The sequence below is a fragment of the Hipposideros armiger genome, unplaced genomic scaffold, assembly GCF_001890085.2.
Source record: "Hipposideros armiger isolate ML-2016 unplaced genomic scaffold, ASM189008v1 scaffold_57, whole genome shotgun sequence".
In the NCBI taxonomy this organism is placed as follows: Eukaryota; Metazoa; Chordata; class Mammalia; order Chiroptera; family Hipposideridae; genus Hipposideros; species Hipposideros armiger.
Genome location: NW_017731407.1, coordinates 730,456 through 753,555, shown reverse-complemented (window position 1 = coordinate 753,555; position 23,100 = coordinate 730,456). Strand labels below are relative to the sequence as shown.

Genomic DNA, 23,100 nt, shown 5'->3' with positions numbered 1-23,100 from the left:
GTTAGTCTATGATAGAGCAGGGCAAACAAAACAAGAAGCAAGCAAAAAACCCCTTGTCCTTCACTGCATTAAGTTTGAGAAGCACTGCCCTAGGAGATAGTCTGCTTATTGGCCATGAGAGCAAGGAAAGGAGAAAAATTGGAGAAAATGGATTATTTTGGAATTGTTTTTGTTTTGTTGAAGAAAAATAAGAAAGAAAATAATGTAGAAGACAATAAAAGTCCTCGTGATATAGAGGGTAGAAATAATATCGGGGACCAGGAAGGATTAGATTTAAGGAAAGACTTAGAGATAGATTAGGTATATGATTTTCAACAATATCACAGATTTAAAAAAAAATAATACTACAGACTTTGGATGCCCAGTGTCACTTTAAAGGGATCTTTACTGTAAAGCAGCTATTGTTGTGCAAGTGTGTCACGTCCTGCGTGGCAAGGGCAAATGGGACAGGAGAGGGGTGATGCAGATTGAATAAGCACAAGAGACAAAAGTCAGATAAGAGCGAGACCAAGGGACCCAGCCTGGAAGACTGAGCCCCGAATCGGGTCAACGCATGGCTTTTATTGAGATCCTACAAGGAAGTGAAACTCATTTTTCAAAGATCCATTGCTACGTGCCTTAAGGCTGTTTTCCATAACCAGCTCCCATTGTATTCCAACAAATGCTATGCCTTCATACATAACTACACAGCCCCCAGGACGCTTTGTTACTGTGTCCTTCCATATAGGGGAGGTGACCGATATCATTCCATCGAGTCTCAGGAATGCTGAGACACTCTCTCATGACCGACTGGGTCAGGGGCTAATGCAGCAGGGGTCGGTCCTGGAGGTAGCTGTAAGGCAACACAAGTGCATCCTATGGGAGTCTGAGTGGTGATGGTGGTGGTGGATGGGAGGGCTGTGAAGAAACCTAGGTTCTACTGATAGCATCACATCATCTTGCAGACTCTAGCACCTATGCTGTCTTTCACGTGGATGAACTTAACCTCCAAGTCAGATTGTGGTGTATTTGTTTTCAATAACTACATATCTGCTGGCGATGCAAAGAGGAAAAGGGGATTAGTAATTAAAACAAATGTTCTGAATGTGTTATTGCTTAAAAACCTGGTATAGCATATAAACCTATAAGCGTGAGATTGGTACAGAAAATAAAACACTGAATTGCTTTTATTGTTTACATAAGTGCTCCCTGGAGTTTTTTTACATTTTCTAAATAAAAATTGGGATGAATTCCTATTTTAAACTCATTTTTCTATCCCTTTACTCCTAAAGCTTTTTATAGGGTCTAAATTATTTTTTTTTATAAAAAATGTTTTATTTACCTCAATTAGTATTTTGTGTGTATATTCTTTATATTACCATGAAATTGCATAGAGAAATATTTATCAAGCCTAAGTTTACCAAAATGAATTAATGAAGGCTTCATGGTGATTTTTCAAAGATAACTGCTAATCAAATGGGGTAAAAAAAACACCAATCATGTCATGTGGCCTTTTAACAATATTAACAGTGGTTTGGCCTGGTGCTGGAATGTCATTTATGTGATTAGATTGAAAGCATGGCTTATGCTGAACTTCTGGCTGTAGAATGCATTTCTGATTCATGGAGAGGAATGCCTCCGTGTTTAACAGTGTACTAAATTCGGTGGAATCCCATTTCTACGTTTTTGTCCTAAAGCAGTTGAACAGGTGCTCAGTGGTAAATGTTACTTTCTTTCAAATATAATGGGCACAGTTTAGAAATGTGGAACAATAGATTTTTACAGTGGTTGCAAACTATGTATAAATATGCTCTTTATGAAATCTGTATGTTTTACTCAGTCACCCAATTCCGCAGCATCATAATCATCATGTCATGTTCAATGGATTTAAACTTTTTTCTTTTTATAGAGACAGCATGAATCTTTTTTAGGCACAGGCTTGAACAAGAAATGTGATTCTATAAAAAATGTATATATATATATATATAGAACCAGCTATACAATTGTGCTTCAGTATCTGTGGGGGAATAGGACCCCCACAGAGTATCTGGGGATACTCAAGTCCCTTATATAAAATGGCATAGTATTTGCATATAACGTACACACATCCTCCCATATACTTTAATTCATCTCTAGGTTACTTATAATTCCTAATACAATGTGAGTAGTTGTTATACTGTATTATTTAGGGAATAATGACAAGGAAAACATCTGTACATGTTCAGTACAGATGTAACTACATAGTACGAAGCAACAATGCATGTTTTTATTTTTATTGTTTTTTAATATTTTTAATCTGTGGTTGGTTGCATACACAGATGAGGAACCCAGGGATATGGAGGGCTGACTGTATTAGGAAAACATTTTTCTTAGCTGTTCATATTGATAGTTTGTGTTTCACATTAGTCATATCCCTATAATTATTTTAAATCATTTACTATTTATTGTAGAAGGAAATCACTTTAGATGGTACATGTAGCTATTAAAATATATTTTCTGTTATTTTTCTATTGTTTTTACACACATTGTATAATAGTGAATGCTTACCTTTGTAAAAAGAATCCTTGTTTGTTTTGCTAACAAATGTACGAAATACTCAGGATTATTAAAATGCATTTTATATTAATATTCCTTATCTGTATTAGGCCTAGACACTATGTGATAAATAGAACTTCTGCTTTAGAGTTCAAGTGTACCATCAACTTTTGGTGTACTCTATAGATTTCTGTCAGGATTCTCTTCCAGATATATAGCTAGATTCTCTGATAGTTGAGGGCTCTCCTTAGGTATTCATTCCGGGCAAAAACTAGCACCTACTAAAATGTTATCCGAAAAATTTAGCTTTCCTTGCTCAGATCTACCTTCTGTCCTTCCCTTATATTTAGAAGATGTAAGCACAGTTTTTTAGTTTTTTTCTTAGTTTTTCCTTTTCCAAAGACTGTTCTTTTACTCCTCATCCAGTTAGAAGGTAACTTTCTGGTAACTTTTCCCAGGAGGCATTTTAAATGGACCTGGTTCCTGGGATTCTGCCTTAAAGAGGCAGAGTCAGCACCTTCATTTTGCTTATTCATTAGAAAAAAATTGACAATATTCATGCTGTTGACACAGTTTGCACCAGGCTTACAAGATTATGTGTTTAAGTTGTAGGAGGATTTTACTTTTTTTTTTTTCTCTGTTAAGCGTTTCATTTTTATTTTTACTTTTACCTTGTAATGGTGTATTTATTTCCAAATCACTATGTACAATCTTGCAACCATATATATATATATATATATTATTTATCACGACCATAGGATTCCTTCAACATGGGTCTTTGTTAACCTATATTTTGGTTTTTTTTTGCCACTTGTATCTTACTATATTTTTAGCACTGATCAAGCTTCCATCATTTTAGTTTTGAAGTATTACTAGGTTTTATTACTAGGCTTTGTGATTGTAAAAAAATTTGAAAACCATGACTCTATAAACATTTCTAATTGTATCACCAGTCAGCCCTATAGGTGAAACAGCTTGATAACTCTATGGCTCTCCTAATGCCTTTCAACAGTTAATCCTTTTTGTTCAATACAAACATGCTCTATGATAAAATCTGCGTGGTGTACAAGAGATACTTCAGGGTTTCACAGTAGTGCCTATATTTTGCTCATATGAGTTATACAAGTATAAAAATTTTAAATAGTATGTTGGAATTATGGCTCATTGTACAGTCTTTCAGTTATAGTCTGTGAAGAATCTGGTTCCTAACTAGCAGTCCCAGTGAGTTGTTTTTTTAAAAAACAAAACAAAACAAGACATACTAGTAATAGAATGGTGACTAAAACTTCTTTTTGTATTGAAACACTTAAAAATTTTATGAATTGATCATTGAAGTCTTTGGGGAAATTTTTTTTTTTTTTTACTGTTTTTTTAAAAAATTATTTTTTATTATGAAATACACATTTTTTAGAATTAGTTTCAGCTCTACTGGGGAAATCTTATATAGACATCTTTCTGATACTTTTGCCTTCTTATATTCAGTCTCTCCAAATAATTCATTATTCTAAAGTTATGTGTGTTTAAAGGTAGTGTGCAAATTTAATTTTTTTTTTTTTTTTAGTAATTGAAATTAGTATAACCTCTAAATTAATCCATGACATTTTAATTTAAGGAACCTTTCTGTTAGTAATAGTTTTTATTTTTATTATCTTCAGAAATTAAAAAATTGTAGTTTAGAAAATATTTGAAAAAGGTGTTCATATTTTATTGTTTCATTTCTACTCTTCTCATTTAAATATAAGTGTCAGATGTGTTTACTTATTTGGATAACTAAGTAAAAGTGATATTTTTAATGAATATGCATGAATTTCAACTATATTTCAATGGTGTAAGGTTCAAATAAGGATGTGTTCTTTTAAAACCTTTCAAACATCATTCCATTTATCTTTCCATAATAGTAATTATTTTTTAGTGATGTAGTTCATTAGTATACCTTAACTTGTGTTCATCATCATACGAGACTTCTGAATTGAGCACATTTTCACCAAGCCACATGGTCAGCAGCAGTACTCCCTAGGAGCTTACATTCCACTTTTAACGGTTTGAAAGAAATGACTATCATGATTTTCTTCAATTGTATTAAGTATTACATGAGGATAAAAGCCAAGAATGGAAAGTATCTAAAACACCTCAATTATCCAGCAAGGATAACTGTAACTTTGGTGAAGTTACAGAAGTCGATGTACAGATTGACACCTTTCCTTTGTATTTCTTTTTGTAAAACAAAATCATTGATGGTATATGTAAGTTACAATTTAAAGAAATGTGATTTTCAGGTATTTGCAAGCATATTTATGCATGCATTGTGTAAAATCACATTGCATATCAGTGTAAGGAATTTGTGTCCTTTTGAAAAGTGAAGGAAGAGTTTACTTGTGTTATTACTAGTTTTGACCGTGAGAACTTTATTATTTTCTTAAATTTACAGAACATTTATGTTCTGGTGCATGTTTTGGAGTGTATAAAAGTTTGTGTTTCCCATTTCAGCATGTGCTTTTGTAACATCTACATATCGAACTTCCTGAAATTCTACTAAATAGTGGTATTTAGAAGTGAGATTCCTGAGTTAATAAACAATGAGCATGTACAAAGCTTCTAGAAAATTCAAAACAGAACTGCTTTGTAATGTTCTAGAAATGGTACTGTAATGGTTGCATGTTTGGGATTTGGGTTTTGTTGAATTCAAACGTTAAATTCATTTTCCATTGAGTATTTATCCATCTGTACATTTCACTTGCAGGAGAAATTTTACAATTTCATGTGATAAGAACACCCCCTGGTCGAGGAAATGTTACTGTTAATTGGAAAATTACTGGACATAACCTAGAACTCAATTTTGCTAACTTTACTGGACAACTCTTCTTTTCTGAGGTAATACCACCAAGAAGAGCTTTACCAAAAATATCTAGAGTAAACAGTGTATTTTGAGAAAAATGGGAAAACTGATTATGTAATACAGGATTAGTGCAGATTGATGGGAGAGTTACTTGCTTAGAAACCTAAAGGGAAGTACATGACTCAAAAAAGAATTTCTAAGACTTAAGGGATTGTTTTGTTCTCCTATATGTACTTGGTGCATCTCCTTTAAGGAAACAGAAAACATCAGCTTTGTGTTCGCTCCAAGCTCTCTTGCTTCTTTCTCTCCTGGCCTCCCGCTTTTGTTGTCAGCTGTATCATTCTGAACATGAAGGATAGATAGTGCTTGTCCCTCTTCTCTTATTCCTGTCTTGGAAATTTAAATGTATAACAACAGCAAATATAGCTCTAAAAATAAATGACTTTTTGTGTCCTGTTGACAAAGTATTACACGAGGATCATGTTAAAAATATATTTTTGAGGTTCTATTTGGAGGCTGTTCCTGATAGTTTGAAAGAAGTTGATTGGTGGGAAATACCTTTATAAAAGCACTTCTTAGAAAATCACCACTTTATTGTAACTCTCTCATCTTCCTCCCTTTTCCACACTCACTTGGTATGAATTTTTGTTTGATAAAGTGTTTAATTCTTATTTCCACTGTCTCAGTAGTAAGCTAAGCCCCTATAACCTTTGGCCTTGAGTCCTGAATTGGACTCTTAATACCTGGTCTCCCTGCAGTACTGGTCTGCTTTTCCATGTTCCAGTTTTCCCTATTCACTACTGCCATAGACTCTCCCCGATGAAATTTGTCAATAGTGCTACATTACTCATTGGATCAGATCTACATGCATTAGCTCAGCGTTCAAGATCTTCCCTAGTTAGTCCCTATTTGCTTTAAGCCTGGTTTCCCATGAGTGAATGATTTTAATATAGTTAACTTTTAAGACACAAAACACTTTAAATAAAAATATGTTTGGGTGCGTGATTTTTAAAGCCAGTAAAAGCAGGAGACGTTTTGTGTTGAGGGACAATAGAGGGATGAATTTCTTTGTGTTTGACATAGGGGTCATTGAATAAAACAATATTTGTGCATTTGTTGGATGACAACATTCCTGAAGAGAAAGAAGTATACCAAGTCATTCTGTACAATGTCAGGACACAAGGTAATTCAGAATTCAATTTTAAATTTTTGCTGGTATATTATTCTTTTCAGAAAAAATAATAGTTGCTATCTCTATATTTAGCAGTTAGATACACACCAATTAAAAAACAAGTTACTTTAAATACCACCTGTTCCATAAAAATGTTAGATCCAAAAAAAATCAGCTCAGGATGGGAATACTTATCTTTATGGACTCAGGGAAAATCTCTAAAAATTTTGCTTAATTTTTTCTTGTGAAATGAAATACATTTCCAAAGGAAGAATTTTTCTGTAATGAATTTTATACTGCAGACCAATTTGGATTTAGACCAATTATATGGATATTTCAAACTTAATTTAGAGCAAATTATCTGGGTACTTTCCTTAGTTTCTACTTAATTCCTGTATTTGAGATGACCAGTCTAGCAAACATAATATATCAAGCGAAAAAAATTCATGATTTACTGTCTAGAAAAAGAAAGCTAAAACTGTATTAATAGTTTCTGTTTGTCAACCAGAAGATTCCTGTTAGAGAAGTGAACAAAAGGGAACACTTTCTAGCTACTTGAATATGTTTCAGAGAGTGGGGTAATATGTATTTCAGTGTTTAGAAGTAAATGCCAAATCACTGTCAGATTTCTCATGGCCCCTCCAACCTTAGGAGTTTCACCAGCAGGAATTGCTGTGCTTGATGCTCAAGGATATGCCGCGGTCCTGACGGTAGAAGCCAGTGATGAACCACACGGAGTTTTAAACTTTGCTCTTTCATCAAGATTTGTTGTGCTCCAAGAGGCTAACATAACAATTCAGCTTTTCATCAACAGAGAATTCGGATCTCTAGGTTTGTGTTGCTCTAGAGTGCATGGGGTTTCCAGGCAGGTGCTTTTTAAATATTCTGCTTGTGTGGACGAAAGCCATTGCTGAAATAAATCAGGGTCAGAAAAACTTTAACATGTATTAATTCAGGACAGGACTTGATAACTTTTTTAGTTTTGAAAAAATACAGGAATTTTCTGTTGTCACAGAAATGCTATGTAACAGTCATAAAATCTTACCATCGTATAATAATAGGTTGGCTATAGGTCCACTAACCTAGGCTGAGCTTGTGGTGGCTGTAATCCATATGTCTCTCATTCTTCTGAGACCAGTAGAGGTACAAAAAAGCAAGCAAAAACACGCCAGTTGTCCTGAGGTCTAGGCTCAAAACTAACACATTATCACTATAATCTTGTACTATCAGCCAAAACAAGTCACATGGCCAAACTCAGAGTCTAAGGGAGGGCAGTATGCCTGCCCACAGAGGGACACCACCGAGCCATTACATGGTAAAGGTCAAGGATAGGGGGACAGATGAGGAATTGGGCCTAATAATACAAGCTACTGAAGGTGCTTTTAGGAAAGTCAGAGCGTCCCCAATGAGATATTATTTTAAAAGTTTAAATAGTTATAAAGTCTTTTGTCGTCCAATTCAATTAGGAGCCATTAATGTCACATACACCACCGTTCCTGGAATGTTGAGTGTAAAAAACCAAACAGAAGGAAACCTAGCTGAGCCAGATGTTGACTTTGTTCCGGTTGTTGGCTTTCTGATTTTAAAAGAAGGGGAAACAGCAGCAGCCGTCAACGTAACTATACTTGAGGTAAGGCTTTTATTTTGCCATTACTGCATTAAACCGAATAACCACTTAGAAGGTAGAAATTGATGGATATTCAGATGCCTTTAAATCAGCTTATTTCTTTTTGTGAACTTTTTAACCACACACAGATTTCTGTTCTTGTCTAGGTAGGCTGCTCTCCTGTTGTGTATTTTATTATAGAAACATGTGATAAAGAGAATTTCCTTAGGGCAGTCCCCTTTAAGATGGCATTGGCCTATGAGATTCTAAAGGAGTATTTTGATTTCTCCAAAGGATTCATTGGACCAGCAAATTCATCTAAGTCGGCATCTTACTTGTTAGGACTGATTAAATTGGAGATACTGAAAGACTCATTAGAGGTTGATGGCAAAAAAAAATGTGATTACAGTCAAGCTTAGTCATTGGTGACTGAAATTGTGTTTTCAATGATTTTTCGTATTGTGAAATATAATCTCATGCTGTTTGGGGGCTTAGTGTTTCAGCTACCTAAATACATTTGCAAGACGTTTATGAAAATAGAACATACGGCGAGGGTAGGAGATGTTATACGTGTGGGGAGTTGGGGAGAGAAAGAGAGAGAATGAATTTTGTCTTAGAGAAATATTTTTCAGTTACTGTATGTTTTGGGATTTCTATTTTTAAAAGGTTTCATTTTTCTCAGAGGCCTTTTGCTTTTACAAAATTATTATAAGTAGTGTATGTAATCATCTATCATCTGAACTCAGTAACCCTCATTTTGTTGATTGCCATGGCACTGTGACCTAATATAATAGTATGAGATCTCTAAAGCCATAAGATATAATTATGGTAATATGACGTATGTGACATACAACAGAAAATTTGATACAGTTTTAAGTTAAGTCTTTTTAAAAATATATAATACAGTAATGTAATAGAATAGAAATAAATGGAGTATTCCTCAGATATGTTAGTTTTTAAACATATAGAAAACATATAGCCACCTTTCTTTTCTTTACAGGGTCTAGCTTGATGAACACAGGGATTCCAGTCCCCACTCCCCAAACCCCAGGTCTTTGCCGCCTTTTCTGTTGCCCGAGTAGCACAAGATGAAGAGATTGCAGGCCTGTCTGTACAGAAATAAGCCAGGCTGAGGGGTGATAAGGGGAGAGTTGTTGCATGGGGGTAGGGAATTGTTGGGGTAGGATAGGTGGGGGACAGTCTCTTTTACGTCACTGATTCTGTAACTCACATTGGTTTGTACAATATATTATGTAAGATAGTTTAGAGGCTGTGACCTTGATTTTCTTGTTTTTTTTCACATGGAAACATATCTCTGTTAAATAAAATGAAGAGAGAAGTGTAGGTTGGTGTGTATGTACTGATTGCACACACACACACACACACACACACACACACACACACACATTGGGTTTCTATGTAAATATTGTCGTCTGGTCACTACTGACATGCAGTTTGCTAGTCCTCATGTTTTGAGCACTTTTCACTGCAATTGTGTAGACTAGTGATTAATAGTGATAATGTATTAAAATTAACCAACACAAATAGCTATCTCACTTTTTAAAGACTCTCTTTAGGCCAGGTACTCTGTACACATTATTATTATTATTATTTTAAAGATATTATTGGGGAATTCGGGGAGGGGAACAGTGTTGGAGAATTGGGGAAGGGAAACAGCCAAGTTGTTGTCCTTCAATCTTAGTTGTGGAGGGTGCAGCAAGCTCAGCTCCAAGCCCAGTGGTGCCACTCAGCTCAAGGTGCTGTGTTCTAGTTGCAGGTGGGTATAGCCACTATCCCATGCAAGAGTCGAACCGGCAGCCTTGTTGCCAAGAGTGCATGCTCTATCCCCTGAGCCACCCGAGTGGCAGCTCAGCTTAAGGTGCCCAGTCTTTACATGAAGGTGGGCATAGCCCAGCATCTCGAACAGACAATCTTGTTGTTAAGAGCACGTGCTCTCACCAGCTGAGCCATCCTGCCACCTGTTGGCAGGTCAGTGGCAGCTCACCTTGGGTGCAGCTCACTGGCCCATGTGGGAATCGAACCGGCGATCTTGTTGTTCAGAGCTCGCACTCTTGAGCAAGCTCTTAACCAATTGAGCCATTCAGCTGGTCTCTGTACACATTTTTTAATAATTATTACAATCCCCAAAATAGCTATTATTTCCCCATTATAAAGATGGCAGAATTGAGGCCTTTAATTTTAAGCAGCTCAACTTTAAGAATTTGGTACTACATTTCCTTGACTGCAAAACCTGTATTTTTTTCAAAATATCATTATAATCTTCATTCTAATCATGATAATAATGTGATTTTAAATATTTTGCTCCTATTGAAAATATTAAATTTGTATATTTATATAATTGGTTTACATATTATATGTGTCTAGATAAAAAATGATATATTAGCCATTTCATGTGGTTCAAACTAATAATTTATCATACAACAAGGTATAAGTTTAATACTTTTATGCTTTTAAAATACTTTCAGCTTTATGGAAGTATAATTAACAAATACTGCATGGTATCAATTCTATAGAATCTAAAAAATATACAAGATTGTAAGATATTTAAAGTGTATAATTTGGTGATTTGATATCTGTATACATTATGAAGAGGTTCCCCCATCTAGTTAATCAACACATCCATCACTTCACATATTTATCTTTTCCTGTGTGTGAGAACATGTAAGTTGTACTCTCCTAGCAAATTTCAATTATGCAATACAGTGTTATCAACTATGGTCAACATGTTTTACATTGGATCCTCAGACCTTATTCATCTTGCAGCTGAGTTTGTATTCTTTTACCAGCCTCTCATCCCTGCCAGCAACCAATTTTCTACTCTCTGATTTTATGAGTTTGACTTTTTTTTTTTAATTCCACATATTAGTGATACCATGCAGTATTTGTCTCCATCTGTTTGGTTTATTTCACTTAGCCTAATGGTCTCAAGCTTGATCCATGCTGCCACAAATGGCAGGATTTACTTCTTTCTCATGGCTGAATAATACTCCATTGTGTATGTGTTTGTATATATACGTGTGTGTGTGTGCATGCGCGTGTGTGCGTGTGTGTGCGTGCGTGTATGTGCGTGCATGTGCATGTGTGTGCATGTGCATGCATCTTCTTCACCCATTCATTCGTTGACAAACACTTAGGTTCTTTTCGTATCTTGGCTACTGTGAATAATACTGTATGGGAGTGTAGATATATCTTTGCTATCCAGTTTCATTTCCTTTGGATACATGCCCAGTTGTACGATTGCTGGAATATATGGTAGTCCTATTTTTAATTTTTTGAGGAACCTCCATATTGTTTTGCATGGTGGCTGCACCGATTTACATTCCCACCAACAGCACACAAGGTTCCCCTTTCTCCATATCCTTGCCAACACTTACCTCGTGTCTTTTTTTTTAATAATTGTTTTTTTCTTTTTCAGTTGGCATACAATATTGTATCAGTTTCAGGTGTACAACATAGTGATTAGACATTTCTATAACTTAGGAAGTGATCACCCCGATAAAGCCAGTACCCATCTGACATCATACATAGTTATTACAATATTATTGACTATATTCCTTAGGCAGTACTTTACATCCCTGTTACTTTTTTTTTTTTTTTTAAGCTGAGCCATCCTGCCACTTGTTGGCAGCTCAGCGGCTGCTCAGCTCGGGCTTGGCATCGAACTGCTGTTGCTCAGAGCTCAAACTATTGAGTGAGCTTTTAACCAACTGAGCCACTTGGCCGGCCACCTGTTACTATTTTGTAACTGCCAATTTGTACTTCTTAATCCCTTTCCTTTTCATCCATCTCCCAACCCCCACCCAGCTGACAACCATGAAAATGTTCTCTGCATTTATGAGTTTGTTTCTTTTTTATTTGTTCATTTATTTTGTTCTTTAGATTCTACTTATAAGTGAAATCATATGGCTTTTGTCTTTCTGTTTGACTTACTCCATGCAGCACAATACATTCTAGGTCCATCCAAGTTGTTGTAGATGGCAAGATTTCATTCTTTTTTATGGCTAATATTCCGTGTGTGTGTGTGTGTGTGTGTGTGTGTGTGTGTGTATATCTCACCTCTTCTTTATCCATTCATCCATTGGATATGGCTCTTTCCATATCTTGACTATTGTAAATAATGCTGCAATGAACATATGAATGCATATGTCCCTTCAATGTAGTGTTTTGGGTTTCGTCAGATAAATACTCAGAAGTGGGATTACTGGGTCCTTCTTTGTCTCTTGTTACTTTGCCTTTGTTTTAAAGTCTATTTTGTCTGTTATAAATATTGCTATCCCAGCTCTTTTTTGTTTGTTTCCATTTTCATGAACATCTTTTTTGAACCCTTTGCTTTCATTCTCTTTGTATTTCAATCTGAAGTGAATCTCTTGTAGAGAGCATATATATGGGTTTTATTTTCTTACCCATTCATCTACCCTGTGTCTTTTGATTGAAGCATTTAATCCATTTACATTTAAAGTAATTGTTGATAGATATGTAGTTATTACCATTTTATTATTCACATTTTTTAGTCCCCTTTTCTTCTTTTTCTTAAGTCCCTGTAACAATTCTTGTAATACTGGTCTGGTAGTGAGGAACTCCTTTAGCTTTTTTTTTTTTTTTGTCTCTGAAGCTCTTTATCTCTCCTTTGATTTTAAATAATAGCTTTGGTTGGTAGAGTATAATTTTTTGTAGCCACTTGTCTTTTTTATAATATCCATTTTAACAGATAAAAGGTGATATCTCATTGTGGTTTTTGTTTGCATTTCCATGATGATTAGAGATGTTGAGCACCTTTTCGTGTACCTGTGGGCCATTTGTATATCTTCCTTGGGAAAATGTCTGGTTCCTCCACACATTTTTTAATCAGATTATTTGTTTTTTGGTATTGAGCTTATGTATTTATGATATTTTTGATATTAACTCCTTATCAAATATATGTTTCGTAAATATTTTCTCCTATTCCACAGGTTGCCTTTTCATTTTGTTGATGGTTTCCTTTGCTGTGAAGAACTTTTGAGTTTGCTTATTTTGCTTCTGTTGCTTTTGCTTTTGGTGTCAAATAAAAAAAAAATTATTGCTAAGATGTGTTTATTTTTCCTGACAGGTTAATTTCTGATTCTCTATGTTTGCATTTTTCTATTCTCTGTATACTATTTAAGTATATATATGTATAAGATAATTTTAAAAAACAGCTGTGAGAGTAATTACTTTGAGAGCATAGTTTTAAGGAATTTAATGGGTGTAATTTTTTGCAGGACGATATACCAGAACTAGAAGAATATTTCCTCGTGAACTTAACTTATGTTGAACTTATCACGGCTCCTTTGACTTCATTTCCTCCTAGACTAGGTATGATGGATTTGTGTTTGTTTGTTTTTTTTTTCTGTTTACTCACTACAAACTAAGTAAAGTTACTTTGTTTTATAAATCAGAAATGGTCTTTGTGATGTTTATTAATCTCAGCTATGTGTGCAAATAATTACGCTTTTAGATTTAATTTAGAGACTATCATGGTAACTTGTACCATTGGACAGTGTAAACATATTTAAGAATTATTGTGTGATGCTTTTTACATTTTACAACAATTTTATAACCAAATTTGTAATCTTCAAAATATAACTAATTCTTAGGAAGGCATTTTCTTTTAAAAATTTATTTGGGGCCGGCCGAGTGGCGCGATGGTTAAGAACTCGCTTGGGATGCCAGAGGGCCCCGGTTCGGATCCCACATATGAGGGCCAGTGAACACTGCCCTCCCCAGCTAAGATGCTGAACGACAGCTCAACCTGGAGCTGGGCTGCCATGAGTCGCCGGCGACGGCGTAGGCTGCACTCCCTGTGGCAGTGGGTTGCCATGGGCTACCGTATGTAGCCAGCAGCCAGCGTGAGCGGCCAGCAGCCAGCATGAGCGGCCAGCAGCCGCAGTGAGCGGCCGTCCAGAAGCCGGCGACTGATCTGCCTCGCCAGAGAAGAGCGCAATGATGGTGCCAACTTGGGCCAGTGAAGCAACATCCTCCACAACTAGATTGAAGAACAAAAAACGACAGCAACTTGTCTGTTCCCCTTCCCCCAATTCCCCAAAAAAACTTTAAAAAAAAAAAAATTTATTTGCTGTTTTCATTAGATCTCCAAATTGTCAGTTTATTTATTTATTTATTATTTTAGGTTAAGCAAAGCTTTTGTTTTTTCGTTTGTTTGTTGTGTTCTCTGCTTCTTTTTTGACCTTTACTCTCTTTCTTTTCATGCTTTAGAAAAGAGTCAGTTAATTCATTACAGGCTGAAAGGTAAAACTTGAACCTCAGTACAAATTTATGTAGATTACTTTAAAAAGATACATTCCTTTTTAAAAACAGAAACTCCTGTTTGAAATTTGTACATTTAATATGGGAAAGTTTGTCTGAAATTTGTAGGTGTGAGTAGCACTGAGGTAGCCTGCCCCCCAACCCTTAGTTAGAAGGTGCCCTGGGCAGAGGGGAGATTAACCTGGGTTAAAGGTGAAGAGCAGTGGCGAGGGGAGTGAGGGTTCCTTATTCACTTCTGAGGCTCAATATGACAACTTTGGAAATATCAAAAGGAAATAAGAAGCTTTTAACCTGCTATTGTTTTAAAAGTTTCAGTTATTTTGCGAAAGAAATATATGACGCCAATGACTAGGCTGTTTACATCAAGTAATTATTACAAGATAATTATTGTTCACACTAAGAAAACGAACAAAATGCTTCATATTTCTTTCATACTCATGTTAGTGGTAATTTGAGTAGTTTAACTTTTGTTGAGTGTTTTTTAGTGCTTCTCTTTCAAGTGTTTTCTTTTTTAATACACTTATTTTTTTTCTATCTTCCCATTTTACAGATGAGGGAGCTGAGGCTAAGAGAAGCTAAGTAACAAGCCCAAAGTCACACAGCTAGGAAATAGTGGAGCTGGGCTTCTGTTTTGCAGCCTCTAGTTTGATGGGCAGAGATCCTGATTTTTATATTTTTTCCTCAACAATGTGTTCTCTTTAATCAGAGAATTACATTCTCCCTACCCCTTCTCCACCCAGGCACGCTGTCATAAGTATCCTAGATAAAGGTAGTGGCTCTGAAATTTCAAAGATAAAGGACAAAATTATTAAAAAAATATACAGTAATAAGGTTAGTTACTATTTCAACACTAAATAATGGGCATTGGTAATGTACTAAACTTGGTGGATAGAATACAAAATAAAAAGGGGCAAGAGAAGTTTACGTCAGTCGTAGTCTCTTTATTCTCTTAACCTTTCCCCCATCTTTACCTCCTGTCTCGAGTTCTGTTTGTATCTCTCTCTCTCTCTCTCTCTCTCTCTCTCTCTCTCTCTCTCTCTCTCTCTCTTCCGCACCTGTATTTTTCTCTGCAGTACTCCCTCTCTTCTCATTTCTGCCTCTCTTCTTGCTCTTTCTCCTCTTTCCATCTGTCTCCATTTTTCTTGAAGTGGATTAAAATAATATAAATAAAACTATAACCTCAGTTGCTTATTTCCTATTATCCTCAGTTGATTACATTTGTATAAGTCAGTGTCTCTGGTGAGCAAAAAGTTTTCTTATTCAGATGTTATGAGCATTTGTATCTTTATTTTTTAAAATATTTTTTGAGTAATGTTGCCAATATGTCTATATTAGGAATTATATAGTCTCAAAAAGACTGTCTTTAAATTCTATATCAAATAGTTCTTCTTAAAATCATTCATATATATGTTAAAGTATGTTTCTATGTTTTGTTTTGTTTTTCAGATTCAGAGGGACTGACTGCACAAATTATTATTGATGCCAATGATGGTGCTCGAGGCATAATCGAATGGCAATATAACAGGTAAGCCTAGGGCTGCATAAGAGTCCTTTTCGGATTTTCCGATTCTTTACTATTTACAGAATAAAAGCTTATAAGGGAAAATGAATGTATTCTTTTTATTACAGGTTTGAAGTAAATGAAACTCAAGGAAGTTTAACATTGATAGCCCAGAGGAGCAAAGGGGCTCTTGGCCAAGTTTCCTTATTTGTGTATGCCCAGAGTTTGGAAGCACAGCTGGGACTGGATTACAACTTTACCCCAAGGGTGAATTCCTTGAGAATTATAGTGATTTAAATCCTGTTTAAATAAATTAATATTAAAATAATAAACTATTATACATTGCATAGTAAATTAGGGCTGAAAACTTCTACATGGTGAGATAGCTCGCTTTACTATTTTAGTAAAATATATACATTGAATTTTCAGTACTGTTCTAAAGAGTATTCTTATTTTATTCATTATTTTATCACAATATTTAATACTGGAGAATTATCATGTTAAACAATTTATATCATCAAATGACCTGAGAGTGTTTCTTTTATTTTTGAAAATTTAACTCCTTTATTTATTTATTTTTAATTTACTGAAACACTTTCGGTATTTTAAAATACTTTCTACTCTGTCTCTTCATGCATTTTAATCCTATTTAAATGTTTGTTTCTTTCTCTTCCTCCACAAATTTTACTTTTTAAATTCAATGTTGTCAGTTTAGATAAAAAGAGATCATGCAAAAAAAAAAAAAAAAAAACGGAGGGGGGGAAATCCCTGTAAAATAGCTTACTTCATTTTCTCAACTATATTCTATGTTTTTCCATTCTGTAAAAATACACAGTGTATTTAAATATAATACTGTTCTACTTTTACTTTTTTAACCAGATTCTTCATTTTGCTGATGGAAATAGATACAAAAATGTTGACATCATGATTCTTGATGATGACATTCCAGAAGGAGATGAAAAATTTCAGCTGATTTTAACAAATCCGTCTCCTGGATTAGAGCTGGGAGAAAACACAATAGGTAATTAATAATTTCTTATACACAGCTCCCTTTCCCTTATGCTATTTTTCTTATGGGGAGGCATATGTAAAGGGATTAGTGAGTTCTGATGGTTTTCTATGCTTAGAATGAATAATATTTTAAGTTAATCATTTTGGAATTCCAGTGGAAGGGTAGTAAAGCTTCTAGCTCGTGCGTGTGTGTGTGTGTGTGTGTGTGTGTGTGTGTGTGTGTGTGTGTGTAACATAAAAGTTGGTTGGTAGCAAAGATAATGTTAAATCTGAAGATTTTTGGTCAAGATGGTGTAGTAGGTTATCGCTGTACTTGCATCCTCTCATGACCACATCAACATTACAACTAAATTACAAAACAACCATCATTGAGAAACACCTGAAGCTCAACTGAATAGAAGTTTTATAACTAGGACATACAGAAGAAGCCATGTTGAGACTGATAGCAGGGGCAGAGACCCGAATGGGCTGTTCCCACATCCACATGTGGTGGTTAAAAAATTGGGAGGGATATTTCTGGGCTGCAAGATACCCTCTGAGGAGTGACAGGTTCTAGCTCCACACCAGGGTCCAGTGCCCGGGAGAGAAGTCCACACAATTTCTGGCTATGAAACCCAGCGGAAATTGTGACTGAGTGAGATGGAGGGTGGCTGCAGTCCCAGAAGTTCCAATTAAAGGGACTGCTCACGGACTTACTTCTGACAGACTCATTTTCTCTTAGCTCCAGCACTTGAGCAGCAGGTCGAAAGGCACCAGGGACATAAAGGGAGGAACTGAGCTTGCTAGAATCAGGACAAGGGCTGGAAGGGCAGTTTTCTCCCTGATGGAGGTGCTGGCAAAAGCCATTGTTTCTTTGTTGGGCCCTCTCGACTCTCAGCATACAATCACAGGCTGCTGCCATATCCGTTCTCAATCAACCTGGCTAACACCATTTGACTCACCCTGGTTATTTCCTGAGATCTCAACCCACCCAACTTATGGGCCCAACCCATAAGTGGCTTTTCCATACAAATAGCCTATCTTGCCTTATGCTGTGGACTTTCCCCAAATATGTCAAAGGTTCACAAACCCAAAACAAACAGCATCTGCCCTTGATGTGTCCCGTACCTCTTGCTAAGTAGCCCCAAGCCCGGCATTAACGGCAGCTGGCCTTGGCTCACAGCTTAGTCTCCCCCAGGTATCTTGAAGCCCAGTGAATAGGTGGAAGATATCTGTGGATCACTTTGTGGCTCATACCAGGTGGTCCAGGCAAGGCACAGGAGGAGGCTAAACTTGGCCTGTAGCAAGGACCCTCCCAGGAGGTCCCGGGGCTGATACAACTAGCAGAGGAGCACCACCCAGCCACCTCCACAGACTACACACCCAAAGGGCAGACTGGGCAGGTACAAGAGCCCTGCTAAAGCGAATCCTGGTCTATAGGGTCAGTCATGTATACTAGCTCCTTCGTTGTACTCACAGCCAGTCCTCATAACCAATCAGATCAGTCCCTTTCATTGACATGCAAACAGCAACCAAGGCTCAGTACAGTAGGAGGGTGAACACAATTCAATTGAGTGAAACACCTGCATCACAAGCTCTAGCGACCAGGGAGACTGCATTACTAAGCCCCACAGGACTCTGTTTAGACTGGGAGACATAGCAGATGTACCTAATACATAGAAACAAACACAGGGCAGCCCAAATCGGGAGACAAAGAAATATGTCCCAAATGAAAGAACAGAACAAAACTTTAGAAAGAGAACTAAACAAAATGATGACAACCAGTCTACCATATGCAGAGTTCAAAACACTTACTTGTAAGGATACTCAGTGATCTCAGTGAGAATTTGAATGAAGAGATAGGAAACATAAAAATGGAGATAGAAAATATAAAAAAGAACCAATCAGAAATGAAGAATTTAATAACTTAAATGAATAGTACATTAGAGGGAATCAGCAGTAGATTAGATGAAACAGAGGTTCAAATCAGCAATTTGGAAGATAAATTAGTAGAAAACAGCCAATCAGAAAAGCAAAAAGAAAAGAGAATTTTGAAAAATGAGGATAGTTTAAGGGGCCTCTGGGACAACATGAAGTGAACCAACATTCATGTCATAGGGGTACCAGAAAGAGAAAAGAAAGTATAAGGAATTGAAAACTCATTTGAAGAAACAGTGATGGAAAACTTCCCTAACCTGGTGAAGGAAATAGACATATAAGACCTAGAAGTGCAGGGCTGGCTGAGTGGCACATTGGTTAAGAGCTGACTTGGGATGCCGGCTCTGAGCAGCAGGGCCCCGGTTCGGATCCCACATGAGGGCTAGTGACACTGCCCTCTACAGCTAAGATGGTGAACAACAGCTCGACCTGGAGCTGGGCTGCCATGAGTCGCTGGCGATGGCATAGGCTGCAGTGAAGCTGCAGTGGGCTGCCATAAGCTACTGTGTATGGCCGGCAGCCAACGTGAGCAGCTGGCAGCCAGTGTGAGCTGCCAAGAGCTGCCATAAGCAGCTGTCCTGAGGCCGGTGACCATTCTGCCTCAGCCTGAAGAGCACAATGATAATACCAACATGGGCCAGTGAAGCAACGTCCTCCACAACTAGACTGAAGAACAAAAGGACTGCAACTTGTCTGTTCCCCTTCCCCCAATTCCCCAGTGCTGTTCCCCTCCTCCAATTACCCAATAAAATCTTTAAACAAAAAGATCCAGAAGTGCAGAGAGTCTCAAACAAGATGAACCTGAAAAGGCCCACACCAAGACACATCATACATGCCAAAAGTTAAAGACAAAGAGAAAAATTTAAAAGCAGCAAGAGAAAGACAGTTACCTAAAGGAAGCTTCAATAAGACTGTCAGCTAATTCCTCAACAGAAAGTTTGCAGGCCAGAAACATTTGAAGTAATAAAAAGCAAGGATCTACAACCGAAATTACTCTATCCAGCAAAGCTATAATTTAAAATCGGAAGAGAGATAAAGAATTCCTCAGACAAGAAAAAGCTAAAGGAGTTCATCACCATCAAACCAATATTACAAGAATTGTTAAAGGGACTTCTTGACAAAGAAGGAGAAGGAGAAGAAGGAAGAAGAAGAAGATAAAAAATATGAAAAATAAAATGGCAATAACTACATACCTGTCAACAATTGCTTTCAATGTACATGGAGTAAATGCTCTAATGAAAACAGAGTTGCTGAATGGATAAGAAAACAAGACTCTTACTATATATACACAATGGAATACTAGTCTGCCAAAAGATGAAATATTGCCATTTGCGACAACATGGAAGGATCTTGAGATTATTATGCTAAATGAAATAAGTCAGACAGGAAAATTTAAGAACCACATGACTTCACTCATGTGGGATATAAAACTGAAAGCAACAAAGGAAGAAGACAAAAACTCATAGACACAGACAGTAGTTCAGTGGTTACCAGAGGGTAAGATGGCGGGGGGGGTGGTGGTTAGTAGATGAGGGTAAAAGGGATCAAATATAGTGATAGAAGGAGAACTGACTCTTGGTGGTGAGCACACAATGTGATATATAGATGATAGGTTATAGAATTGTATACTTGAAACCTATGTAATTTTACTAATTGTTGTCACTCCAATAAATTTATTTAAAAAGAAAACAAGACCCTTACATATGCTGCCTAGAAGAGACTTACTTCAGATCAAAAGACACACACAGACTGAAAGTAAAGGGATAGAAAATATATTTCATGAAAATGGAAGCAAACAACAACAAGAAAAATGACTGGCATAGCAATATTTGTACCAGACAAAATAGTCTTTAAAACAAGGCTATAACAAGTGACAAAGAAGGACCCAGTAATCCCACTTCTGGGTATTTATCTGAAGAAACCCAGAACACTACTTTGAAGGGACATATGTGTCCATATGTTCATTGTAATGTTTACAATGGCCAATACATGGAGACAAGAAGCCACATGTTGGTTAAAAATCCTCTATGTATAAGCAATAGAAAACCTGATTGCGACTGTTCAAAGGCCCTGTCGTTTTCTTCTTTATCCTTGTGTTTGGAATATTGGCTTCATCAAAAGGCTAATGTTACTTGTCACAAGACGGTCATCGTTATTATTCTTCTACATTCCATATAATAGGGAAGCAAGAATTTTCAATATCTAGCTTTCCTAAACAAAGTCCTGATATAATTCTGATTCGAATTACATAGGTTACATGCCCACCACCATGAGTAATAGGAAGGAATGTATTATTGGGCTCTGTCAAATTTACTTTATGTCAGTAATTTTCTATTTTTAAATATTAAAAAATTCTTCAGAACAATAAGTGTTATGATATTGGGTAATTTCTTAAACCGTGCCCTACTGTTCAATCTTTAGACTATTTCCAAACTTTCACAAAGTTTCAGTAAATATCCTTGTATATAAATCTTTGTATATGTTGGCAATCGATGTTACCTGTTTAGTACAATGGATTTTGAATGGAAAGATCAACTGCCTTCAGATTACCTACATCCAAAGTGTGTATATAAAATTGTTTTTTCTTCACATCCTACTAGGAATTTCTTTGATCTTTAACTTTTTTTTTAAAGTTTTTTTATGTTGATTCTAATGAATTAAAAATATGTGGTTGTATTGCGCACCTTTTCTTATTTCTATGTTCATTAGTGAGTTTGACACTTTTTTTTTCTTTGTGTGATTCGTTGTTTTTTTTTAAATATCTAATGTGCTTTTCTGTGGTTTATGTTTTTTATTGGTTTGTAGGAATAATTCATATATTCTGAACTCAAGCCTTTGCTTGTTAAATATGTTGTAGATAGTTTATCCTAGTCTGTCATTTGTCTTTTAAGTTTATTATGGTGTGTTTTATTATAAAATTAAAAGTTAAATGTTTTCTGATATGCTTTACATCCTGTTTATATCTTTTCTACCCAAAAACTGTATAACATTTACTATATATTAAAAATATTTTCATAGTTTTGATTTACATTTAATTATTTAACATACCATGAATTTATTTATTAGTATCATCTGAGATAAGGATACAACTTTATTTTCCTCCTAAAATGTATAATCAGTATCCTAATATCATATGGAGAATGGGATATCCATTAGCTATTGATTTTCAATGTGAAATTTATTTTTATCTATTTTTCTATCATCTATCGTCTATCTATCATTTAATTTTCCTGAACTATATTCTGTTATATTTGCCTTTCATGTGCTAATAGCATGCTGTTTTATTTATCATTGCATTAAAGTACATTGTATTATTTTTTAGGCCAAATAGTTTTAATTTTTCTTTCTCTAAATTCTTTCACCTGTTCCTTTAAGTGATCCCTTACCTATGAAATTTAGAATCCACAAACTGAGTTCCATAAAAAACTATTTCAATTGGGGCTGAATTGAAACTTTAGATTAATTTGGATAGACTCAACGTCATGTAATGTTGTTTTTCCATTTAGTAATATGGCAGGCTTCTTCCGTAATTTAGATTTTTTAGTTACAGCTGATGTATATCATTGCCTTAGTTTGTGTTCTCTCAAAAGCAAACCCTAAGACATGGATTTGGATGAAAATAGTATATTTGGGAGGTGATCCCTGGAGGCATAGTGAAAAATGAAGAGGTTAGACAGAGAGAGAGGAAAGCCAATAGAAGATGTGCTAATGAATGGTACTGCTATGGGTACTGGGGCTCAGTGTTGCTAGGATGCTTCTTAGACACTGAGTTGAACAAAGCTCAGGGCTGTCCTCCTGAGAAGTAAGGAAGCTGGTATATTCATTTAAGAATTTGTCCCCTTCATTGTTTGAGGATTGCTCTTGAGTAGGAAGTATCCCGCGGTTTTGGCATGATTCCTGCATGAGCTGGTGCTGTCCTCACTTAGAGAGACCAGTGGGCAAAAGGAACTGCTGAAGGAGACTCAAGATTGGGCCAAGTGGGTATGGGTGAGACACTGACAGCATCTGCCACAGTCATGCATTAAAATTTTATATATGTTTTTCATAAACATCTTATGTTTTTTACTTTGGTTCCTAGGTATTGTTTCTACTATGAATGAGGTCCCCTTTCTGTTAAATTTTAAAAATAGTTATAGCTGATGTATAGAGATATTATAACAATCTTTTAGAATGCATACTCTGAAGCACACTTCCCAGCTTTGAGCAGCAGTCCTGCCACTTGCTATCTTGTGAACTTCCAC

The 23,100-nt window shown here is 36.0% G+C and overlaps 1 protein-coding gene across 1 annotated transcript in view; it reads left to right on the top strand.

Moving 5' to 3' along the window:
* The window catches only part of ADGRV1 (adhesion G protein-coupled receptor V1), a 548,236-nt gene that overhangs the window by 119,250 nt on the left and 405,886 nt on the right, over positions 1-23,100 (top strand). The window contains exons 33-40 of the mRNA XM_019641108.1: positions 5,255-5,385; positions 6,434-6,533; positions 7,173-7,352; positions 7,988-8,151; positions 13,386-13,479; positions 15,877-15,955; positions 16,060-16,198; positions 16,811-16,952. Coding sequence (XP_019496653.1) covers positions 5,255-5,385; positions 6,434-6,533; positions 7,173-7,352; positions 7,988-8,151; positions 13,386-13,479; positions 15,877-15,955; positions 16,060-16,198; positions 16,811-16,952 — 1,029 coding nt within the window. The remainder of the gene's footprint in view (positions 1-5,254; positions 5,386-6,433; positions 6,534-7,172; positions 7,353-7,987; positions 8,152-13,385; positions 13,480-15,876; positions 15,956-16,059; positions 16,199-16,810; positions 16,953-23,100) is intronic.